The sequence below is a fragment of the Acaromyces ingoldii genome, assembly GCF_003144295.1.
Source record: "Acaromyces ingoldii strain MCA 4198 unplaced genomic scaffold FA10scaffold_2, whole genome shotgun sequence".
Lineage (NCBI taxonomy): Eukaryota > Fungi > Basidiomycota > Exobasidiomycetes > Exobasidiales > Cryptobasidiaceae > Acaromyces > Acaromyces ingoldii.
In genome coordinates this window covers 1,818,318-1,835,524 of record NW_020290248.1, presented here as the reverse complement: position 1 = coordinate 1,835,524, position 17,207 = coordinate 1,818,318, and the positions used below count along the sequence as shown (strand labels likewise).

Sequence of the window (17,207 nt, the reverse complement as noted above, 5' to 3'; positions counted from 1 at the left end):
ATGCAGCCCCACTCCCTCCTCTTGTTCGTCACCCTCGTTATCTTGACAGTCCACCCAGGCCTCATTGAGCTTGTGGTTGGGAGCAAGTGTGTGTCGAACAGGGCGAGCAATGGTGCACTGCACAAGCGAGGCTCCTGTTTCTCGTCCAAGCGCATGAGTGAGTTACTGTTTTCCTGCCAGTCTCTTCCCTCGCATCGCAACATTTGAACTAAGAACGGAAGACCACTTTGAAGAATCTTCCGATGCTTCCGATGTCGGCATCGCGGGAGGGAATGATGCGCATGCTAGGCGAGTTCTCAGTCGGTCCCGTTGTAAGACCTCACGGCGCTAAATCTAGAGGACACAGTGCCGCCGGATCGAGTCGACGTTCCTCTCGGGATTCTGATACTTCAATCCAGCTTCCTCAAAACGAAACACCCTCTGTGATCTCGAGCACCGGAGCTACAGACACGCCTCAGACCATTACCCCCAGAACTTCTCTCCTCAGTTCCTCGCAAGGATCTCGCCACAGGTCAAGTTCCACTGATGATTATGGAGGGTCTAAGGACTCTCCTAGGAGCGGGGGTGATGCTGGCTCGCCTTTCAGTCCTAGTGAACAAAATCTTCCGCATGACGCTGAAGCTCCCCGCCACACGATCAACCTAGTGCCTCAAGAAGCTTTTCGCTTTCCGACCAGCCAACTTGACCCTGGACCCTCCTCGGGCCCCTCTAGCCTTGCAATGCCAAGTCCACATCTTGTGGTTTCGGAGAGCTTACTGGAAAGGCTCCGGTATCAACGGAGTCTTCTCGAACCCATCCCACCACTCGAAAGGAACGACAAAGGCAAGAGACCCGCAAGCGATGGACGATGACAGGGCCCAGAAGACTTATGATGCAATGAAACAGACAAGGTGACTCATATTTGCCTAAGAATACAACGAGGTACAGCTTTGAAGTAGCTAGAAGCATCGTTTGTCCTGCCAACAGATGGGGCCTTTTAGAGAGAGGCAGAGCCCTCGGGCAGTGCGTGTTATTTTCGTGTTGAGAGCTCCTTCTGAGGGCAACTTTGAAATGGGGCGTATCCGGGAACGAGGTTCTCACAGTCAGTAGAGGGTCACGGAAGTCCAATGACAACTTCCTCGAAGAATGGATGTTGCCTGTGGTTTCATTGGAGAATGATACGAAAGCGCTTGTGAGGGCCAATGCTCGGTACTGTACTGGCAGTCCGCTTACTTGCTCGGAAGTTACTGGCGTGCGGGCGTGCATACAACACGACCGAGTTGACAAAAGCGCCTGCCATGGGTTTTTACTCTTTGCTGACGTCTTTGGACCAGACTGCGCTACTCGTCCGCGACGAAGTGGGACAGCTACTTTGCGACAACTATTGGCTGGACCCTTCGCACTTTTCCAGCTCACAGGACTTGACAGAAAGGTTGCTAGGAGAGGCGGCCTGGTCCACAGGCTGTTGTGCTTTGCTCGCATATGTCGTCTGTGTCTGAAAATTCCGTAAGAGCCAGTATCATGAGTACTCGACTACTGTTGTCAAAAGACGCCCTGTACTGCTCTGACGGCCCGAAAGCTAGCTTACACCATCGACACGAAAGCTTTTGGTGTTGATCTCTTAAGACTCGGCTAAAACACGTTGGCCCCGAACTGCCGTGGTGACATACTGTATATATACCTGTACATACCCTCCTCTCCCCTCTGTCTCGTCACAACGACCAAATGCAGCCCCAACTCCTCCTCCTGTTCGTACTAATCGTCTTTTCGACGATCCATCAAGGCTTCACTCAACCCGTGGCCCGGAGCAAGTGCACGTCGACCCAAGAGAGCAAGAGTGCACTGCAAAAGCGAGGTACCTGCTTCTCTTCCAATAGCAAAGATAGTGAGTGGCTTTCTCCCTGTCAGTCTTTCCCCAGACGTTCCTTAGGTTTCACTGACGCAAGGACGTCTCTTTAGAACCCGTCGACGGCTCTGGTGCCGGCGTTGTAAGAGGGACCGATGCCGGTGTCGCTGGAGGTTCTGGCATCTCTCCCACTCCCATTGACATATCTTCCACTCAGAGTTCGACGGATGTTGTAGGTGGTTCTCCTCGCCGCTCGGAAACTCGCCCGGTCTATGGAAACGAGGAAGTATGGAGGAGGTGGCATCGCACACATTTTAGCGATCCGCCCAGCAACCCTGGGCCAAGCAATTCTCAGCACACCACGAAAAAGAAAGGTCGCACATGGCGCCACTCCCGCTCCTCAGGCAACTCAACTCCTCAACTGTTAACCTCGGAGCCGAGTACAGCCGCAGATTTCGACCTGGATTTTGGTTGGAAAGCACGTCATGCGCTATGGAAGCAAAGGAGGCGGGAGAAGTGGCCAATTAAATGGTTCACTAAAGGAGCCGATGCAAATATCAGACAAGTCTTACGATTAGAGTGATTATAATGTTACAATGAAGTCGGGGCATGTTCTCTATCCTCCCTCGTCGCTGCTCTCGTCGCTGTCGTCGAAAACGTCGATGACTTCGTGTGGCTGAGACCGATTTGAGGACTGTGAGTGGGCTGCTCGGCCTGCATGACCGCGAGGTGTGGAAATCGTGTGCGTTGGCGTCGCATTTGAGGCATCTTGTTCCAAGATCTCCAGAGTGGCCGCGTTCCCAATGCGGGAGAGCCTCTGATCGTGACTTTGGCTAGCGAAAAGGGGCTTCGAAGGTAGCAAAGAACATTGCGATGACGAAGACGCTGGCCTGATCTCGACGAGCTCGACACTGTCATCCCCCACCGGCACAGGAGCCTTTTTGGGCGTGACATCGTCAGACGGAGCGGCACGAGGCGTTTCCTCTTCCCTTCGATCCACTGTGCTGCTTGATGGAAAGGAGGAGTGGATGGGCATCTTTGGCGTTTTGAGGCGATCATCGCTGGGCCGGTTTGTCGACCTCGACAACGTCGGGCTGGGTGGAGGGGACGCGAAAGATGAAGATGACGACGAGGAGCCTCTCGCCTCCTCATCGCTGCTGTCGAGCTCGATTGAAGCCGTGGGTGACTGCCGCTGCCTTCTCTTGGAGGGGGATGCGTTGAGCAAAGACGAAGGAAGGAAGAAGCTATCAAGCCGAGATTGGCCCACCAAGGACGATGACGACGACGACGAGATATTAGACCCCTTTCGACCACCAAGACCATTCCTCTTGCGTGACCTCTCCTCCTCCCTTCTGCGATACTCTTTGAGGAGCTTGCTGGCCTTTGGACACTGCTCAATGACGCAGAGGGGGATCCAGACTCTCAGAGGCGTCTCTGGGACCACGTGTGCCTTTCGAGGGCTTCTATTGCTCGGCGAGCGAAACGCATCCAGTCCGGCATTGTCATCCTCTTGCAACGGCCTCATACGTGGAGCCTCGACGAGAGAAGACCTGGCTGCACGCACAAAGGGCGCCACATCGTACAAGATTCGCACCTCGACCTCGTCGCCTGTGCTTTCATGCTGCTTCTCACCGTGGACAGAGAGGATCGCGGGGCTTGCTGTCTTGACACTTGGTGTCTCTTTTCCGACACTGCCTGTGCCAGCTTTGTCCGCTGCCGACGAGGCACTTGCCACGGGCTTGATGGCGGTAAAGAAGCGATCGATCTGCTGCGTGGGCCGCTTGTTGGTCCTTCCAGGTGACAAAGTCGTCTTCCTGGCCACGAACCCCACATTGCTCCTCTGTGCGTTCCCGCGAATGTCTACATGGTCGTTTAGAACTCCCCCAATCTTTTGATTGGCAAGCTGACGGACGATGAGGCCGGGCCAGAGGTTGTTTCTCATTCTCTCGAGCGCCCACGAGGGATGCCAATTGAAGATGCGCTGTGCGACGCCAACGATCTGGCCAACATCGATTAGGCCGCACGCTCTGTCGTTGCCGCCTCGGTCGAGGGAGCCCACGACGGGCCAGACGTAGCTGGCCATGACGCTCAGACTGGCGTTTGTGCCGAGGAACACATCCCAGTCCGATGATCTGGACAGCGACTGATAACGTCTGCCCAGGTGGCCCGATGCATTTGTTGCCAGCTCGGTACGGATGGACTGAACCCATTGAGTGCGGAAGGCCGTCCAGCCAGCGCTTGGTGTCGGGCATGCCGGTCGCTGGCAGTGGTTGCTGGTCCGGTTGGAGGGATCCCTCGGAGAAACGGGCGGCGCAATGTGAGTGTGGACACCCGCGAGCAGAGAGTCGCCGTATCCACCTCGAGCGAGGGCAACGGCAATCTGTCGAGAAAAGAGAAGAGCTAGGTCAACTAAAATTCGCACAGTCCATAATCAAAGCAAGCGTCTCCACCTTGGCTCCACATCGTGGCAGTCCTTGGACATCGTAGTCGCCGCCAGACATGAGAGCGACGAGAATGAGACCATTGTGACTGAGACTGCCCTGGCTGCCGATGTCTTGGGCCCGGTAGATTGTGACGGTGCCTTCAGCGCCCTTCTTGTTCGTGGGTTTGGAGGGCGAGGCCTGGCTGCTGGCCGAGGAAGAAGCCGAGGACAGTCCCTCGTCATCTTCTTCAACCTCGGTCGTCGAAGCAACGTGTGCACGCCTGGAGACGTTACCACTGAGTTTGTAGCCCCAGCTGATGGAAAGTCGCATTTGTGTGAGCTTCGTGATGATGGCTGTGTCCCAGCAAGATAGCGTCACCAAGGTGGCTAGCTGAGCGACTACTCACTTGCGGACGACGACGCGAGCACCAAAGATGAAAGCGTCAACATCGTCGGTCATGATGGCATCGAGTGCTCCCTGGGCATTGAGCCTGGCCAGCTCTGCTTCAGCCTCGCCTCTCGCAAAGACGAGGGCGAATCCAAAGGCGCTTGCCAGTTCCTTGAGCTGCTCGAAGCCATCGAACGGCCCCCCTGTGCCTGCCACGATGACCTGCCTCGAACGCTTCTCCGAAGGACGCAGGGGCCCGTCGAACACGAGCGTGACGTCGAGGTGGGCCTGCGCGAGGAGCTTGCAGAAGCGAAAGAAGAGGAGGCGAAGCGCAGGCTGGGCTCCACCCTGCGACTGCAGCGCATGGTAGAGCCAGGCAGAGACGTCGATGCCCAACCGGAGCTGGCGAGGCGGCGACTCATGCCCATCCCGTGAGGGCTGCTGCGACTTGACCGTTGAGTGGTTGAGATGGTGCAGCGAGACATCGTGTCCATGGGGCTGCAGCTCCTTCCATAGCCCAGGCACGCCCATCTCAGCTCATCGTCGCGCTTCGTGCGTCAGCGGCGACGAGGTGAGGTTGAGAACACAACTCCCAGATCCCAGAAGAAGTAGTCGTAGTAGTGACAGGCAAGTGGAGATAAACACTGAAAAAATCTCAGAGTAGAGGCGCGTCTCGGTCTCGCGTTCAGAGGACAGAGGGCTAGCTAGACCTGACCAGCAGGCCGGGCGAAGTGGTTGGAGCTGGGTATTGTATTGTACAAGTGATTTTGGAAGCACAAATGAGCACATGGAGAGAGCGTTGAGTTGCGACGGTCACCGCCAACCGTGATAGTTGTTTGAATAAATCGGTTTCGCCTCCTTCTTCTTCGGATTCGGGTTAGGGATATAGGTCATGCTCGTCATGCTGCCACCGCTTGCTGCCGCGTCGCCACCGAGAGCAGGATTGAAGTAGCCATATTGACTTTGATGGCTGTGGCTGTGGCTTGGTCGGCGGATCCTTCGGTCCGACTCGCGGTCATCTGCAAAGCTGATGGACGGGCTATGCTGCTGTTGACCTGGCGCAGACCTCCTTGAGGAGGCAGTCCTGGGCGGCGTGATCACACCGTCGGTGGGCAGCATCGACGGCCACGAGGCGACGGCCGGAACTGTCGGAGGTACTGCAGGGCCGACCGAGGGAAACGACTGCTTTTCATCGACGGACGACGGGCTGGGGAGTGGGGTGGACTCGGGTCCTACCTGTGCTTTACTGCGCCGCCTCCTTGACCGGCCCGCTCGAGAGGATTGCGAGGACGAGGGTGTGATTGCTCTGATGGCGCCCGTGACAACGACGAGGATAGAGGATGTCATGGCGAGGGCGACTGAGGCTCGTGCCCGTGGTCGTGCCGTCAATAAGTTGGCGTTTTCGAAGCTGCCGTGGGCTATTGTCAGGTGGCGGCGCCAGAGCGGCATAGAGGCTGCACGGCTCACCTGTAGTCAGAAGGTTTGACCTTGGTCCAGATCACTGAGCCAGCAAGTGACGCGGCCAGGGCTGTGAGGGCTGCTACGATGGTGATGTATGCTGTCCAGGGCCTCTGGCAGTGAGATACGAAGAGCACCTCGAGGAAGAGGGCGAGAAGACAGGCGCTGTTCGACGCCAGCAAGAGGCCTGCACCTATCTGAAGGTACGTATGACCACTGTTCTGCGTTTCGTTGACGAGTTGCGGAGCGGTCAGCATCGATGCAGTGAGACCCAACGAGGCAATGCTCGACGACATCGACAGCGCGAGCATCGCGGCAGGCAAGAAGAGCACAGGCAGCGACAACATACCTTGTGGAATGAAAGAACAGCCAAGAGGACGAGAGAGAGACAGCGGCCTGGTCTCGCGCACTGAGCAGCCCAGCTGAGTGACAGTCGGAGCGGCAGAGGTCAGGGCGAGATGCCAACTGAACGACGCCGTTGTCTACCTTTTATAAAAGATAAAAAAGTAAAGACAGAAAACCAAAAAATCAACTCTCTCTCTCGCTCCCTCCGACAAACATTTGATCGAGCCACACGGATCGAGCCACGGTGCCACGGAGAGGCCTTGGGCTTTCACTTTATGCAGCAGCACACGACAAAAGGTCCGGGCCCCGAGGCTTTTTGACAAGGCAAATTGAACAACAGCACATCCTTTTGCAAAATCCGGGATCTCAAAAAAAAAATTCGTGCCGGGCGTGGCTTGCGCGGCAGGAACACAAAGCTCAGGAACAGACGGCCCAAATTATTTATATTCTAATATTATGTTCAGCGGGTTGTTAATTACAGATTCAAAAATGAACTGTATGCAACCCAAGATTCTTCACGCCCGTCCTCTAATATTAGCAAATGGGCTTTGGCAAAGCCCTTGAATGCTCTTCTTTGCTCCAGACAGGAACCAAAAAAAAAGTAAATAGGGTAGCCAAGAGCTGGCTTGGCTTTTCGACCCCGTCGTCTCTTAAAGCCGAACAGCAAAAGGCAACGAGCATGAAACGTGCTCGTGCCAAGCTTGTATTGATGCTCGGGGAGAGAAGGAAGACTTGGCATGGCCACGGAATCCCTTCTGAGCATTCACTGCCCAGGCAGGGTAATCAACCGCCATGCAGACTGACCACACCGCAATAGCTTCGCCTCTGATTCACGCTCTTGCGTAGCACCTCCCAGATGCAACCCTGGACCTGGCGTGTATGCTATACATTGTAACCTAGCTAAGGAAGAGGAGGAGAAGTAGCATGTACAGGTGCGGCCCGAAAAAGAGGAATCGGAGGGAAGCGTCCGAGACGTAGACGAGACGAGCGACAAAGATAAGGCGGGATTAAATTTGAGAAGAAAAAAAGGATTGAACATTCTTGGACCTAGCGACCAGGCGTTCCCACGACGCAAGTGAACTGCCGATCGGGTGTATTCTGGATGGCGTTCTGTACGATGTTCCAGGTGTTTGTGTCGTACGCTTCGCTAATGTGGCCCACGATGGCATCTAGACCAGAGGAGTGCGGATCCGTGTACACCGTCAGCGCGACAAGCTTCGGCCAATTAGATGCTCGCCAGTTCTAAGAGCACGGCGGACACTCACCGTTGGGACACACATCTTGTATGAGGACGTTTCGCACTCCGGCCTCGCTGACAAACGATGCCGCAGGTGCAGGTGTGACGAGCTCATCCGCCTTGGAGGTTATGATTGTATACTGAACGCCCGATTGGGTGATTCCACCGTTGTTCAACTTGTTTATGATGGGGCTTCCCACGACCAAGTCGGCACACGCATCGCATCCAAAGAGATCGAGCACATCTTTGGTCAACGTCGTGCCGGCAGGTCCGAGCGCCAGGGCAAGCTTGTACAGGCTCGCAAAGTCGGTCCCGTGGGAGGGAGGTGCAATGGCAGCCACCCTGCGCACCTTACCCTTTGCATCGAACTTGGGCAGGTACAGGGACATGAATCCGCCCTCGGAGTGTCCGATGAGGTCGACCTGCGAGGCTCCTGTCTTTTCCAGCACCGTTTCGATGTAGGCGCCGAGCTGTGGGGCGCTCTCATCGATTGCCTTGAGCCCGCCGACGTAGGGAAAGCCGTCGTAGGCTCCGTAGGTGATGCTGAAGGTGCAGTAGCTCATATTTGAAAAGTAATCCTGCATGAAGTTGAGGTCCTCATAATACGTCGCCCCCAGTCCATGGAGAAAGACGAGTGGGCGTTGATCCGCCGAGGATGGCTTACACGAAAAGTCATTGACGCCACGCCGTGTCAGCGGGGCTGCCACGGTAGCGCTGAAGGCTGAGAGAGCGACGAAAAATAAGGAAATGAAGAGCATACTGACAGGCAAGGACTGAAGAGCAGATGAGAAGGGGGAATGGTGGAAGAGAAAGATTGTGCGTGGCAAGGCGGGGGCATGCTGTAGAGCAAGCGCACTCCTCTCACTATATACGAGACATTGACTGGCCGGAAGAGTTTGCAGAAAGGTTCCAGATGAGGGGGAAGCGAGGAACACGGAGCCCATCAACGGAAGATAATTGTGGGCCTTGCGCCCTTGACTTTAACCTCCGGACGGTGGAGGTGGCCGACACTTCTCCCACCTCCGGAAAGAATGAGGGCTTCTTCTGTGGGATATTTGTTTCTATCTCGAATACAACATCATGTTCATGTGGTTCGTTACCCGTTCTTATCACTGACTACGCTGCTGCTTCCACACTAACCGTTTAATGACCCCATTTAAGACAGGGTCGGTGAGCAGCTAGGCAGCACCACGTGTTTCTGACCCTGGCCCACGCGACTAGGATCAGACCCGTATGCTTATTTTCGAGTCGAGGCGCCATGGCGCCACTACGTCATCGACGCTCTCGCTGCTTTGCAGCAGTCGATGCGGGGGTCTGTCATCATTGACACCGCATCGCAGTCCCAATCCATGCCTCTACTGAGCATTGGCGTAATTTGCTGCAAATAAGACCCTGGCCTTGCCATCCACCCTCTTCCATCCTTTCCTCCAAAGAAAGGAAGAAGCAATTGTAGTCCAAACGACAAACATGGCATCCATCACCAGCTCCATCTCCTCGCTCCTTTCGGGCATCCAGAGCATCATCTCTGGCCTCATTGAGTCCATCCTGGCCGTCGTGACGCACATCTTCAACGCCATTTTTTCCATCTTCTCCACGGCTTGGAGTGCCGTCGAGGGCCTGCTCAAGGCGCTCGTCGACGCGTTCAGCGGACTGATCAGCACCGCGACTCACGTTGTGGGCGACCTCGTCGGCATTGTCACGGGTGAGGACATTACTTTACTCAAGCGGTGCAAGGCGCTAGAAAACTGACACGCAATCCCTCAACAGCCAACATCGTGCCCATCGCCGTCGTCGGTGGTCTGCTCATGGCCATAGGCTTTTTCAGCGGAAAGCAAGGTGCTGCTACAAAGCGAAAGACCAAGTAGTAGGCAGCCGTGGACGTCCTTCGATGATCCAAAGAACTGCTTGCGAGCTATATGATGTATATCACTCAGATCGTTATCGATACCTCTTGCGTTCCTAATCGAGATCTCTGCCTTCCTTGCCTTTACTGTCTCGGCAGTTCTCTGCGCCCTGCAACACATCCGAGCTAGAATCGAGAAGATGAAAAGGAAAACCGAAGGCCGCAGACGAATGCCGAATAGCATGAAATTTGTTTGCTGTTCGGCACTGTTGTCAAATTCCGAAAAGCAGGCGCGGCCGGCTATCGCCGCCTGTTGGTTGCCCCTGGGGGTGACCGGCGAAAACGCGCGTCAATTGTGGAGGGAGGTTGGTGTGTGTGTGCAATGGGATGTTTTCGAGATGCCGTCGAGTGGCTTCATCGTATCGGCGCCTTGTGTCCGACTGGGTTAGAATTGCAATGGCGGGGAGAGGAATGAGCACGGAGGTACTTAAAAGGGAGGGTGGACGGAGTGCAAACTGGCATCGCCAAGGTGGCCGCCAGGGTCCGCTCGATTGACACGGAAACCATCTCCGCCAACATGCTCCACTCCAAAGATCACGACCACCACCATTGCCACCCACAGGCGTCAGCCAATTCGTACCACTGCTGGCGAGTCGCAATCCATCACCTGGCTACCAAACCAGTAAAAGCGAGGAAGGCGATATCACGAACAGTGAGCGGTGAAAGCAGCCGTCGCAACGATCATCACAACATCAAGAGCAACAACAAGAGCACTGCTAGCGAGACCGACGAAGGCGGGCCCATTAGCAGAAAGAGCAGACGAACCAAGAGGTACAGACTGCGGAGAACAACAGCAGCGATGCAAGGACAGGAAACACCCGCGCCTTCCTGGACCGCCGGTCTGACGACCCGGGCGCTTGGCTTTGTCCTGCAATTGCCCAAATTCGTGCCGACGCAGGTGCTGAGGCTGACGAGCCCAGAGGGCCCATACCCCGCCATCCTCAATCTGCCTTCGCGCGACGCAGGACGCACGATCCCCATCTACGTTTTCATCCCCCCACCCCAGGCGCTCGCCTCCTCGCAGCTCTCGGCTCCCGTCCCCAACGCCCCTGCTGGCGCCAAAAGGGTGCCCGTCCTCGTCGACTTTCACGGCGGCGGCTTCATCTATGGCGAGCCACTGGAGCAGGCGCCCTGGTGCGCCTCTCTGGCCCGCTCTGGCATCCTTTCCATCTCCGTCTCCTACCGCCTGGCACCCGAGCATGTATTCCCTGCTGCGCTCCATGACTGCGAGGACGTCATGCATGCGGTGCTGGAGCCAGAGAGCGACGCCGGCCAGTTCCTCCGTAAAGAGGTCCTTGCGAGGTCGACGTTGCCCGAAAACGCACCTGTGGGAGACCGAGGCGATGCAGCAGCAGCAGCAGCAGCAGCAGCAGCAGCAGCAGCACAGGAGTCCAGCAAGCCATTCCCAGTCGATCTCGACGAGAGGCGGGTCGCCATGTCGGGCTTCAGCTCGGGAGGCAATGTCGCCCTCAACATGCTACTCTCGCTGCCGGCCCGGCTCTCGCAGTGGCCCAACAAGGAGACGTCCGCAGACTGGCCCTCGCCCTTTCCTCCTTCATACCCCAGCACGATTCCCGCGCTCCTCTTCTACCCCTCGCTCGACGCGAGGCAGGCGCCCTACGAGCGCAAGCGGCCTGCAGGCATGGCCGGCCCCTCGAATCTGGAGCTGTGGATGGGAAAGTCGCTCAAGAATGCCTACTTGTCGTCAGACCTCGTCGCCAATCTCCGGGCCAGCCCCGGCTTGGCTCCCCTGGGCGTCGCAGGGGGTGCTCAGGGCGAGGTGCGCGTCCGGCAAGCCGCTCACCAGGGCCAAGATGCCCGAGACACGCTCAAAGAGATGGGCACGAGCATCAGCCAGGCCGGCGGCGGCGACGACAAGAACAAAGACGACGACGGCTTCGACAGCATGCACCCAAAGACGCGAGCTCTTCTCATTCTGAGCGAGTTTGACACGCTAGCCGAGCAGTCCGAGACGTGGGTCGAGGTGCTGCGCGCGGCCGACAAACTCGTCGATGACCAAAAGACGTACGACCCCGATGACGTGGGCCTCGGCATTGACCACCCTATCCGCGAGAGGCCGGACCACAAGGCGCAAGTGCGCGTCCACCGCATCAAGGGCCGGAATCACGGCTGGACCCAGATGCCCGATGCCTTTCTGGGCGAAGATGACCGGAAGAGCAAGGCGTTGGTCATGGAGAACGCCAGAAAATTCGTTGTGAACATGTTTCTCGAGCAGCAGCAGCAGCTGAAGTAACGACCACGTTAGAAGACACAGTGTACACAGACTTGTCGATAGCACAAACTTGTAGATTATCATTACAGTCCTCTCAAACCATTCACGGCTTGCTCAAATCTTTGAAGGGGCGATGCGACGATGTAAAGCAGACGCGTCGCTCTCTCGTGTGATATTTTTTGGTCTCGGATCTCTCGATTCGATATCCACGCTCTCCCTTCTTTGACTGGAGTTGGACTCTCGTCCCGGTGGTTTTCAACGAGACGACGTAGAAAGGGAAGCGTTATAGGACTCGTATTGTCGCAAGGAAGAGGCCAACAAAGGACCAAAAAGGCCGCTATTCTTTCTTCGCTCGCTGTCGTCGGATTTTGGGTCCACGTCCGGTTGGCCCATTGATCCGTGACTCTCTGCTTTCTGGGGGCGCGTCGTGGTTCGTGCCGAACACGGGCCCGTTTGCGGGACGAAAACCTCGCATGCATCGGGACTAGGAACGCAAAAGGGACCAGGACGAGGAACGACGCACGAGGTCGTCTCGAAGAAGCGAATCGGGCGTTGACGACGTGGCTGCTTCACAAGAGGACAAAGGTGGGTATCTCTATTATCTCCTTCGCGAAAGCTCCATCCCCGCAAATGTTGAATGAATCTTTTGCCCCGCAGCCATCGTCAAAGACTGTGACTCGACGGAGCGATCCTGCTCCAGCATGGATGCTGAGGTGGGGCTGGCCTCGGTGCCGCTGGACAAGCATGGGAAATTCGAGGATGCATCAAATATGGGGTCCAGAGACGCTTCGCTGCGAATAGATGCGGCAGCGGCGCCACCGCCATCATCGGAAGGGCACGCTGCTCCAGAGAAGACGTCAAATGCGCCATCGTCGGCATCGCTCAGGGTCCAAGAGAAGAAACGGTCTCAGAAGGAGGCGGCAGAAGGCAGCTCTCTCGAAGTGCAAAGACCGAGAGGCAACGGCAGGCTGCGTGAACGTCTTGGCGTCTCCATGGGGCAACCCTCGAGGAATAGCGCGCCGCCCTTGGCAACCGATAGCGCGGTCGAGGCTGTGACGGCCACCACCGGCGGGCCTTCCCAAGCTATCGCACCAGTTGCATCGACATCGTCGCAGCTGCTGCGGCCCAGCACTCATCAGAGGTCCACGAGGAGGGTTCGGTCGTCATCACCAAGCATGGACCAAGATCACGCAATGTCCGCCAATCGATGGGCTGACACTTCGTCAAATCTGGCTACCGAGGTGCTGCCTGCCCCTCCTTCGCTACCCTACGACGTTTTGTATGCACCTCTCGCCCCCCCTGCGGGCATTGATCCGAAACTACTGGCCCAAGCTGGAATACCCGTCGCCAATCTCTCCGCCTTGGCGCATGGTGTCCACCCAGGGGCCGCAAATGCGCCTTTTTCGACCACATCAGCACCAGGACCGTCGCCTGCCTCGGCGGCATCCACAGTCAACTCCACTTATTCAGCACCCAAGATGAAGCGCCTGGCCGCCAAGCAGACACTACAGAGCCACATGGCCAGCGAGAAACGGGGTCAGATGCCCATGCCCTGGGGTCTCCGCACGACGATTCTCGAACGCAAGAGGGCCAACGGAGCCACTGCCAAGACGAGGATGGGCACCATGAAGCGATTTCCGTGAGTATTTTGGCCCTCATACATCGTCCACTTAGCCTACCCCAGTGGCCTGCTCGGCCTGCCCTGGAGCAAAAGTGAAACTGTCGGACGCGCATTCCGTTTTTGACTTTTTACCACCACCTGCTTCCTCAATTTTCCCTCTCTTCTAATCTCTCAAACTTTGGCCTTGCATTCCCGCTGACGACTTCGCCCCCATTCGGCACAGCCCACCGAGCGAGAGGACCAAAGTCACGCTCACAAAGGGTGCCGGCGGCGAAGCGGTCAGGAACAAGGCTTTTCCTGGCGCAAAGCCTGGCGACATAACAGCGGCGGATCGGAGAAGCGAAGCATCGCAAGCCCGACCAGGTGGAGCGTCAAGGGTCACGGCAGATGGTGCAGCTGCTCCGCAAAATTTTTCTTCCTTTGCCGTGACGTTCCCAGATGGGCAGACGATGAAGAATGGGGCAATAGACGCGCAAACGCTCCAAGCATCCGTTAGGGACGTCGACCGCAGCGGAGGCGGCGGCGATGATTCACAGGCAATGACGCCTGTCGTGCCGCTTCTAGAAATCGGGCAGGACGAAGACGACGAGGAAGAGGAAAGGGAGGATCAAATTGAAGGTGGAGGATCGAGAATCATTGCTCAGGTCAATGGGGACGCGAACAAAGTCAACGGCGGCGCAGCTTTAAAGGCAAATGGAGAGCAAAGCAGCAGCGAAATGGAAGTCGACGAAACAGCTTTTTCGTCGCCCGTTGCCCGCAGCCAGAGTGGAAGCCGGGGTACAGGCCTGGCGAGCAGCAGCGAAGGCGCCGATGCGGAGGATGCTTCCCTCATCGAGATGGACCTCGCCGCAGTGGCAAAGAGGGCCCACCCACTGCCGAAAAGACCGAATACCAATGGCACAATGACGCCGACTGTCGAGGCCATCACTGGCGTTCCTGACCATGGGACGAGCCCTGATGCTGTTCAAGAGCTGCCTAAGCCAAAAGAAGAGGAGACAGAGACGGACTTTAACACATCAGCATCTCAGAGGCAGGAGCAGGGCGCGGCGGCGGAAGCAGCGGCGTCGCAGGGCAAGAAGAAACGAGGCAGGCCAAGAAATGGTCAGATTGCCACGCCAGATTCTGCTGCCGCAGCGAGCGCTCTCGGTCTCGTTTCCGGGTTTCACTCTGTGGACTCGTCATCGTCGCCATCGACGGACGACAGCACGCTAACGAGAAGGCCACGCGACGCGCACAAGAGGATTCGACTTAGCGGAGGCTACTATAATAAGGGCAAACTCACGGCAGCAGCTTCCTCCCCGTCTCCATCGCCCAAGCCGCCTGCTACGGCTGCAGAGGAAGACAGAGGCACTGATGGAGACCGCTCCACTCACGAAGCTGATGCCGATCCGGCTGATTCTGTCATTCTCGACTCTCCAGCTCCAGCTGTGTCAATAGCGGCGACTGTGGCAACGACGGCAACAAAGAGGTCTGGAAGGAGCTCGACACCGGCCTTCGTTGAGTCCAATATCACGCCGACGTCTACAAAGTCATTACGGGGCATGTCAGGGCAGCAGTCATCGAGCCCAAGCAAGCTGATCCACGCCAGCGGAGGCAAGGCAAGCGGCAAGCTTCGAGCTGGTACGCGAGGCTCATCTGCAGCCTCATCAACGTCCAAGGCCACGCCGACAAAGGGTGCGCACGGCCTGGTGGCCGCAGCCAATGGACTGGACGACACCGGTGGCAACAATGAGTTTTGCGACACGTGCGAGGGCCGAGGCCATTTCATTTGCTGCGATGGATGCCCGCGCAGCTTCCACTTCAATTGCGTCAACCCTCCGCTAGAGATTGACGAGCTGCCCGAGGGCGAGCACTGGTTCTGCCGCGTGTGTCGAGCAGAGGGAAAGGATGGGAGTGGTAGCAACAGCGCTAAGGACAGGCACTCGGCGGCGATGGCAAAGAAGAGAAAAGCTGGCAAAGGGGTCTTTGACGCCCTGTTGCGCCACACCGAGGTCAGCAATCCTACCATCTTCAGCCTCCCACTCGAGATTCGAAATTACTTCAAGGGTGTGGCCACGTCTGCTGATGGATCTTACACCGACTCGTCGATGCTGAGGCCCATCAAATTGAACAAAGCCGGCTTCGTCGATGAGAGAGATCCTTACAGGCTAAAGGACCGAAACGGAAAGGCAGTCCTTTGCTACCGATGTGGAGGCAGCGCGCTGCCGCAAGACGGCGTTCCGCTTCAAGTCAAAGACGAAGAGCATGGGCATGAACAATCCTCGACCAACCGAGGCGGCGTTCCTGGTCGGAGGGCGGCCAGGCGGGCGCTGAGCATGATAGCCAATCCCGAGGCAAGCTCCATTCGTGGCAAAGGTCGGGAATCTTCGGCCCAGGAAGCCATCGAGAATTCGACCTCTTCGACGGATCCCTCTTCTCACCCTCAGCTGCTCGGAGAGCCCTCTTCCCGGCAACGCAGAGAGGAGCAAGGGTGGCGAAAGATGGTCAGCTGCGATTTCTGCTCCTCGCACTGGCACCTCGATTGTGTGGGACCCGTTCCCATGGTCGGGTTGCCGAGCTTGGCCAGAAAGTGGATGTGCCCGAACCATACCGACCACCTCGTACGACTGGATCGAATCCCTAAAAATGTGGCAAATGCAACGACTGTATATGACCTGCCAGTACCCAGCGAGAAGACGGTGGGTGCTGGAAAGCACTATCGGACCCGCGTCGTCAACGACGGCCTCATCGACATCATCCCAGACCCACTCGATACCTTCTTTGGTGACGAAACTGGCACCGGGAAGGGTGGTGAGCGTGGGTGGGATGCCGCACCGGGAACCACGTCGGTCGTGGACGCAGCTGCTTCGTCGAAATCCATCGGCGCTTCAACGACGCCGCCTACTTCTTCGATGGTGATTCCAATTGCAGCAACCCAGGTCAACAACAACGCCAAGCTTAAGTTCAGAATACCGGAGAAGGTCATTCGACTGGACTGGTGGCAGCGCGTCGAGGAGGACCGTAACCGGCAGCAGCAGCTGCGCGAACAACGGGAAATGCAACGCGAGACAGGAAATCAAAATGGCGGCAGACTCGAGAGAAGACCTGGCCAAGACGTCCTCGTCCCTGCTGGCTACAATGGGCTCGATCTCCTCGCCGTCATTGCAGCTGCCAACTCTGCGACGTGTTCTGACGGAGCTGTAAAAGGAAAGGAGAGGGATGACAGCGTCTTCGTAGATGGGACCTCGCCCGCAGACCTTGTTCGACTCGCCCTGACGCCGCAGATTGCGCCAAGGTACAGGCCGACAGAAGACGACCCCAGAGCTTCATTTCCGTCTCGAAGAGAGAAAAGATCAGCGCCCGGAGAGCCTCAGCAAGAGGAAGACGAGGACGTCAAGTGGTGGAAAGAAGGAGACGAAGAGGCGAGCTCGATCCGAAGCAGCTTCCGGCCGGGCGAATGGGAGGGCGACTTTGAAGGCGGAGACGGCGGCGGCTCTTCTACCAATACTGCGATCTCGATCTCTTCCCCAACTTCCTCGAACACCTTTGCGAAGAAGGAGCCTGTGACGTCAACGACGGCGCAGCACCTCTCCGACGATGCCGCTTTAGATTCAGAGGAACTCAGGAGCCTGCGCGCGGTTCGGCAGCTCTTGCACGTCAAGGGAAGCCAGAAGCTGCTAGACTTCCTGATGGCTCCCTGATGTCTTTGTATCCTTCCTTCGCTCTGATCTGATCATCTTCTTTGCCTTGTACCTCGATCTCCCTTCGCTGAGATGTCTTCTCGCTTCCTGTTTTG

The 17,207-nt window shown here is 57.0% G+C and overlaps 9 protein-coding genes across 9 annotated transcripts; 5 read left to right on the top strand and 4 right to left on the bottom strand.

Moving 5' to 3' along the window:
* On the top strand, window positions 1-526 carry FA10DRAFT_259104 (hypothetical protein; the record flags this gene model as incomplete). Its single annotated transcript, XM_025519947.1, has 3 exons — window positions 1-157; window positions 234-311; window positions 399-526. 3 exons carry the CDS (start codon window positions 1-3, stop codon window positions 524-526), a joined length of 363 nt encoding a protein of 120 aa, XP_025378985.1.
* Window positions 527-1,454: 928 nt separating this feature from the next.
* Window positions 1,455-2,122, top strand: FA10DRAFT_265631 (hypothetical protein). Its single transcript, XM_025521143.1, has one exon. The coding sequence runs from the start codon at window positions 1,705-1,707 to the stop codon at window positions 1,936-1,938; it is 234 nt and encodes a 77-aa protein (XP_025378984.1). The 5' UTR covers window positions 1,455-1,704; the 3' UTR covers window positions 1,939-2,122.
* A 270-nt stretch (window positions 2,123-2,392) lies between these two features.
* On the bottom strand, window positions 2,393-5,256 carry FA10DRAFT_265630 (hypothetical protein). The gene is made up of 3 exons (XM_025521142.1): window positions 4,655-5,256; window positions 4,276-4,561; window positions 2,393-4,205 (listed from the first exon to the last, which is right to left on the bottom strand). The coding sequence occupies exons 1-3, from the start codon at window positions 5,164-5,166 to the stop codon at window positions 2,442-2,444; spliced, it is 2,562 nt and encodes an 853-aa protein (XP_025378983.1). The 5' UTR covers window positions 5,167-5,256; the 3' UTR covers window positions 2,393-2,441.
* Window positions 5,257-5,448: 192 nt separating this feature from the next.
* Window positions 5,449-6,404, bottom strand: FA10DRAFT_284709 (hypothetical protein; the record flags this gene model as incomplete). Its single annotated transcript, XM_025523943.1, has 2 exons — window positions 5,449-6,043; window positions 6,103-6,404. 2 exons carry the CDS (start codon window positions 6,402-6,404, stop codon window positions 5,449-5,451), a joined length of 897 nt encoding a protein of 298 aa, XP_025378982.1.
* Window positions 6,405-7,362: 958 nt separating this feature from the next.
* Window positions 7,363-8,778, bottom strand: FA10DRAFT_265628 (alpha/beta-hydrolase). The gene is made up of 2 exons (XM_025521141.1): window positions 7,704-8,778; window positions 7,363-7,607 (listed from the first exon to the last, which is right to left on the bottom strand). The coding sequence occupies exons 1-2, from the start codon at window positions 8,431-8,433 to the stop codon at window positions 7,486-7,488; spliced, it is 852 nt and encodes a 283-aa protein (XP_025378981.1). The 5' UTR covers window positions 8,434-8,778; the 3' UTR covers window positions 7,363-7,485.
* A 61-nt stretch (window positions 8,779-8,839) lies between these two features.
* Window positions 8,840-9,659, top strand: FA10DRAFT_278514 (hypothetical protein). Its single transcript, XM_025523463.1, has 2 exons — window positions 8,840-9,377; window positions 9,443-9,659. The coding sequence occupies exons 1-2, from the start codon at window positions 9,143-9,145 to the stop codon at window positions 9,538-9,540; spliced, it is 333 nt and encodes a 110-aa protein (XP_025378980.1). The 5' UTR covers window positions 8,840-9,142; the 3' UTR covers window positions 9,541-9,659.
* A 718-nt stretch (window positions 9,660-10,377) lies between these two features.
* On the top strand, window positions 10,378-11,832 carry FA10DRAFT_284706 (alpha/beta-hydrolase; the record flags this gene model as incomplete). Its single annotated transcript, XM_025523942.1, has 1 exon — window positions 10,378-11,832. The coding sequence occupies one exon, from the start codon at window positions 10,378-10,380 to the stop codon at window positions 11,830-11,832; it is 1,455 nt and encodes a 484-aa protein (XP_025378979.1).
* A 31-nt stretch (window positions 11,833-11,863) lies between these two features.
* On the bottom strand, window positions 11,864-12,433 carry FA10DRAFT_75325 (hypothetical protein). The gene has a single exon (XM_025525681.1). It carries the CDS (start codon window positions 12,288-12,290, stop codon window positions 11,895-11,897), a length of 396 nt encoding a protein of 131 aa, XP_025378978.1. The 5' UTR covers window positions 12,291-12,433; the 3' UTR covers window positions 11,864-11,894.
* A 79-nt stretch (window positions 12,434-12,512) lies between these two features.
* Window positions 12,513-17,112, top strand: FA10DRAFT_284705 (hypothetical protein; the record flags this gene model as incomplete). Its single annotated transcript, XM_025523941.1, has 2 exons — window positions 12,513-13,450; window positions 13,656-17,112. The coding sequence occupies 2 exons, from the start codon at window positions 12,513-12,515 to the stop codon at window positions 17,110-17,112; spliced, it is 4,395 nt and encodes a 1,464-aa protein (XP_025378977.1).
* Window positions 17,113-17,207: the final 95 nt, after the last annotated feature.